The sequence below is a fragment of the Haliotis asinina genome, chromosome 6, assembly GCF_037392515.1.
Source record: "Haliotis asinina isolate JCU_RB_2024 chromosome 6, JCU_Hal_asi_v2, whole genome shotgun sequence".
Taxonomy (NCBI): domain Eukaryota; kingdom Metazoa; phylum Mollusca; class Gastropoda; order Lepetellida; family Haliotidae; genus Haliotis; species Haliotis asinina.
In genome coordinates, this window is record NC_090285.1 from 62,553,288 (window position 1) to 62,559,287 (window position 6,000).

Sequence of the window (6,000 nt, forward strand, 5' to 3'; positions counted from 1 at the left end):
TAAAATAATGGGTCATAAATATAATATCAAATCACCATTATCATGATTTTTAGTTAGATAGATTTGTACTAAAAGTTACACAGCGAGTGGTCAGGCACAGAAGTGTCAATGTTGGATTTAGGCTGATGCTGTTGATCCAGTCGAAGGCGGTAGGCAGAATGATGTACAGAACTCCAGTCATTCCAAGTGAAAGTCCGTGTGTGTGTGTGTGTGTGTGTGAGAGAGAGAGAGAGAGAGAGAGAGAGAGAAAGAGAGAGAGAGAGAGAGACAGAGCATGGGGTCAACACATCAACCAGCCTTGTATATACACAGTCACTGATTCTTGAGCATTCCAGCGAAGTATCGAAACTTCGTGATCGGCCTGTGTTTACCAACACATACTCATACAGAGAACACAACAACCAGCTTTTATATACACTCGCAGATTCGCAGATCATTCGAGCACAGTGCGACCGCATCGCCATTAACATAGAATGTTCTCGATCAGCCTGGTGTTAACCAACAGCCAAAACACATACTCATGTACGGAAGACTGCCCAAAGGGAGGCAACTCTAAAGCGCTACCTTAAAAGGCGTGCCGCTAAAATACGTGATGTCTGTGTACCAGAACTGAAAGACATTGTTCCCTGTAGGTCACACGAAGACCACCAAAAAAATAAATGGAGTACCTCATGTGCTCCTGTCATGAAACCGTTACACTAAATGATACACAGCAAGTGTGTCTTGAATGTAGGTTGAACATTGACGAAGAGGCATACAGATGTAAGTAGGCCGAATGATGACCACTGATTCTTGAACGTTCGAGCACTGTGCCACCACATGGTCATAAACTTAGAACGTTCTCGACCGGCCTCGTGTTTACCAACAGTCAAAACATGCTGAAGGGAAGCATCTCTAAAGTGCTACATTGAAGTCATGCCGCTAAAATACTAATACCGTGACACGAAATGTGACTCTAAATAACTATCACTCAAAATTCTAACATTGTGACCCAATAATAACTATCACTTACTGAATGATAATACAAATTATAGAAACGCACACTCTCGCGAGAATAAATTCATTTTGGAAATGTCTTCAAATGAGAAAATTCAAAGAGAAATCAACTATTGCAATAGTATTAAAGCAGTTGGTTGCAATACACTATCACTATCGCAACTCAGATCAGAGTTATTTGCTTCCTTTTGCAGGATACCGCACATCAAGCGGTGGTATGGAAGCCATGGCATTTGTCAAGACCAAATCCGATGAGCCAAGTCCAGATGTTCAGTTTCATTTCGTATGTTCGTGCATGGATAGTCATCTGGCTCGTCTGTTTAACATTGACCAAAAGGTAAGGTTATATTACATTATAGTTTGGACTACTCTTATAGAACATACACCAATATCTAGTGCACACTAATGAAAAGTTGTTCATCCATACATTGCTACTTCTCCAATCAACTTGTAAATGCCTCACAAAGACATGAACATGTGACGGTATCTGGTATACCACCATGTGACGGTATCTGGTATACCACAAACGTAGTAAAATATGACACAAATATGAGCACAAACAAAGCGCATTTGAGCAGGTCATCCGGAAATTGGACACACACACACACCACACACACACACACACACACACACACACACACACACACACACAAATAGAAACAGACACACATACAAACATGTTGTATGCTTTATGTTTAGATAGTCGAACATTTCGGTTGGACCTCAGCCGAAGAAGGATTCACGATCTTTCCAACTCTGCTCCGTCCAAAGAGCGTTGGAACAATCCGCCTAAGAAGCACCAACCCATTCGAGTATCCTGTCATTGAACCCAACTACTTGTCTCATCCTGATGACATGAGGGTCTTACTTAGAGGTGAAAATAATATCAGTCCACAAGAACCTCCAAGAGCAAAGCAGTTACATTTAAGAGCGTACTTAAGCCTATAAAACATCATTTTAAGGGATCATGTAAGTTGGTCCCCCATATTCCAGACTACAGCATGGCTGACAGGATACAACCAGGACTCTCTCCATGCTTTCCCCCATGTCAATGTCACCAGGTGCCATCAGTGGAGTGAGTGAGTAAGTGAGTGAATGAGTGAGTGAGTCGAACCCAGGTGTATGACGTGACGAGAGGTTGCTTACCCATCATTACCCATTATCATTTGGCTACCCCACCGTTATCACTGTAACGAGCGATTTGATAATGTATCTGTGTCCGTTCAATCTGTTTTTCATATTGTCAGATTAAATCTAGAACATATACATCCAAAATATACCTGGAACTATTCTTTGGATCAGATTTCATTAGACATTTCCGTTTACCAGGAATTCGCGTTGTCCAGAAACTACACGAGACAAAGGCTTTCAAGGAAATAGGAGCCAAGCTTAATGACAAGCGTTTCCCGACATGCAACACTATGAAGTATGACAGTGATGCATACTGGGAGTGTTACATCCGGGCAGTGGCCACAACGCTGTATCACCCAACCACCACCTGCAAGATGGGGAAGCCAAGTGACCCAACTACCGTGGTTGATCCACAACTGAGGTGAATGAATTTTGAAGCAGTTAACCCATTTATGACAGTTTGTACAGATACAATTATACGACATGGTCCATATTTTCTTTAACCCAAAATAATCACAGGATTCGTGTTATGTGCATGTAATATAAGGATAGGGTATCATACCTTTCCTGTATCAGAGACCAGCAATTTTCTGATTTCTGGATTTAACTTATCTGCATTCAGTGCTGGGCTGATGGAAGAAGGTGATTTTGCCATCCATGCTGTTTGGGTAGTCGAATTGTATTGCACGTTTTTGTGCAAAGTCACATACCTATTTGCCTGATAAGTTAAACTCCCAATTCGTCTTCTAACAGTTTATATAAGGCATTTGTTGAATGTAATGTTACGCAAACATGCACCACTTTCTTGTCTCAATATAGGAGTAAGGTAAATGTAAGATGACAGAGAAGTAACGTAGCTTGCCATTGAAGGAAATGCTTTGTCATGTCATATCGTTGTGACTTGGAGTGTCTGTGTTGAATCTAAGTTTTAACTTAAGTGCTAATGTCTGTTTAAATGTTATGTTTCACAGAGTAAAAGGTATCGCGGGACTGCGAGTTGCTGACGCCTCCATCATGCCCGACGTAGTGTCAGGAAACACAAACGCCCCGAGCATCATGATAGGAGAGAAGGCGGCGGACATGATCAAAAATACAAAATAATGCTTCTAAAACACTAACATGCTGCATATTGTTTATCTTAATTCTAACCATGCATGACATGGAAATGTAAAAGACAGTGTATCTTGAACTTACTAAACAGACAATGTTTTTGTTAAATGGATTCATAGTATATTGTTTTCCAATGAACTTTGTGTCTGATACAATAAAATATTTAAAAGGGCATGAGTTTCAATTACTTCGCGTGAGAGGATTATTTTAACTGGGTGATTTCCTTTGTTGCTGACGTATGGCCGAGCTCACGAATGTCGACTCGTCATGTTTGAGTGAGTGAGCGTATTTGTAGGGCGGGTTAGCATTTTTCAGCAAACCATGCTTGTCGTAAAAGGTGATTAATGGAATCCGGTAGTCGGGTTCAATAATTCGTCTGACAAATGTGATCGTATCAAAGTGCGCAGACCGATGCTTATGTTGTTGATCACTGGATCATATCGGATTCAGTTTCGATTATTTACAGACCGCGGGAATATTACTGAGTGCGACATTAAACAAGAACCGAACAACCAAATGAAAGTCGGGCAACTAGTACTCTGGACCACGGACTTGGTGTACCCATCTGTTCAGTGTAAAATTGACACCTTATTCGCAATGTCGCAAATTCCTGCTCCCAGTGAAACCAGAAAGGAACGGAAGTGAAATTGAAAATCGAGGATAACCTTATGTTCGGGTATATGTTACGGTATATATTTCTTTATTACTAGTTTTAAATGAAGATGAGCACTTCTAAAACACCATTTGTGGCAAAAAGAGACAAAACATCGATTTTTACAAACTTATAAACTACCGGGCAATAGAAACGTATGACTTTTAAATTAACGTTTCCGAAATGACGTATACTGCCATAAAGTGAAATGTTTCCATGCAGCATTAGCCACAACACATTCTGTGGTCGAGAAGCAGGGCATAAGTCCGTGATTAAGTGATTGTAAAATTCCAAAAGCAGCATAAATGCCCTGTGCTGAAAATAGCCTTGCACACTTGTTGCATAAATACAGATGTGGAATAGTGCAACCACGCAGTATCAAAGAGAACATCACCAAATGCCCACATTTTCACAAGCGTGAAAGAGCCAATGGTAAGGCAGAATGGAGGCCTCATAATATCACACTGCAAGTCTTCAATTGAAGCCAAGCAACAATCAGCAATTTGTTGAGCCGTTACCAACAGACAGGTCTGACACAAGACCGTCCAATAACGGGTAGATCAAGGGTTGCCATGCCAGCTCCTGAAGACCGCTACATCAGGACATACTTGCGAAACCGACTCCTGATGGTGACATTAGCAGGGGCGACGGCGTTGGGATACCCCATCAGCTGAAGAACCGTACTATAACATACCTGTATGGCTGGTATCAGAGTTCACCGGTCCTTTCGTGGAATAACCTTGACAACGCAGGTTACAGTGGGCTCAATTCGTACGTTGGTGGCAGCGACGTGATTGGGTGAGAGTCCTGTTTCCAAACGAAAGTCGATTCAACATGTTCCGAAATGATGGGCTAGTTCGTGCTAACAGAAGTTGGGATGAGCGATCGGATGTCCTGAGGCTAAATGATGGAGTATCCAGCAGGTGCTGGTTACTTGATCTGAGGCACGAGCAGGATTGTATGGTGTGAGAAGATCACACAGGTAAGATGGAGCTTGGGCTCTGACGGGTAGCAAAAATCGGACTCGAGTACCTTAGGGATAAACCCCGACTCGGACTCGAGTACTTGGAAATTATAGCACCACTTTTAGTGAGAGCTATGTGCGTGTGTCGTAAGTAGCTGAACCAAGAATGACTCATTTATGTTATAACGTCTGTACTTACATGAAATCTTTCCTTAAAACGCGTGGTTATCAAATTTGACGAAACACAAACCTAATATCATTTTACTTATTTGACTAGCATGGGTCTATGCAGAGCCACATTATTCAGCTGACTCAATGGCAAAAATAGCCCATAGCAGAAATCAGTTTATGTGAAGCATACGGTCACATTTCGCAACACGTTGTTATTACCACACACAATCGAGAGTTTGAAAAACTGGGATAACAATGAGTTTCAACCAACCATACAGAGAACAAAACAAAAACAAGCCATTGTCAAAAACATTTATTAAAGCACATTTCGTTTAAACCAAACGATTTTTTTAAAAAGATTGCGCATTGTAACAAAATGAATTTTCCACACCAGCAGTTGACAGCATTTAACACATTTGTACGTGTTGATGAAAGCACGTAATTTGAAACTAGAAATTCAATAAACTGAAGATAACACATTGTATCAATCATGAATCATCATAGTCAAATTTGGTTAAATTGTCGAAGAATGAAACGATTTAAATGAAAAAGTCATATCCCTGAAGTAACGACAAATAATTAGGTAGTAATAAAAAATAATATATGCACTTCGTATTTCAGGAGTACAATCTCTCTTACATTTGTATGTTATGTCCCGAAAATGTGTCATTATACTTGACAACTGAGTATGTTAGACATTTCAATATGCGTCAACGCTGATTGAATCAGAACTTAATTTAAGTAAATTTATCTCCCTATGGCAATTGGTATACAAATATTAATAAAAATTATATTACTGTTATTTAACTTGAACACAACGAACTGGAAAACAACTTGGAAATCCACGCATCACAAATGAGTCATCTTTAATTGTTAAGCAAATCTTCTCGCAGATCGGGAAGAGACGGGTTCTGTTGTTTTTGTTCTGGCTCACTTTTCCCTGGGGGAAAGTCCTGTAATGTTCTTGTGACTGTAG

The 6,000-nt window shown here is 40.5% G+C and overlaps 1 protein-coding gene across 3 annotated transcripts in view; it reads left to right on the forward strand.

The window, feature by feature from the left end:
* Positions 1-3,409, forward strand: part of LOC137287741 (alcohol dehydrogenase [acceptor]-like) — a 19,434-nt gene extending 16,025 nt beyond the window's left edge. For all 3 annotated transcript variants that reach the window (XM_067820129.1, XM_067820128.1, XM_067820130.1), the window contains 4 exons: positions 1,191-1,333; positions 1,696-1,870; positions 2,326-2,548; positions 3,099-3,409. In XM_067820129.1, coding sequence (XP_067676230.1) covers positions 1,191-1,333; positions 1,696-1,870; positions 2,326-2,548; positions 3,099-3,228 — 671 coding nt within the window. In that variant the 3' untranslated portion in view covers positions 3,229-3,409. The remainder of the gene's footprint in view (positions 1-1,190; positions 1,334-1,695; positions 1,871-2,325; positions 2,549-3,098) is intronic.
* Positions 3,410-6,000: the final 2,591 nt, after the last annotated feature.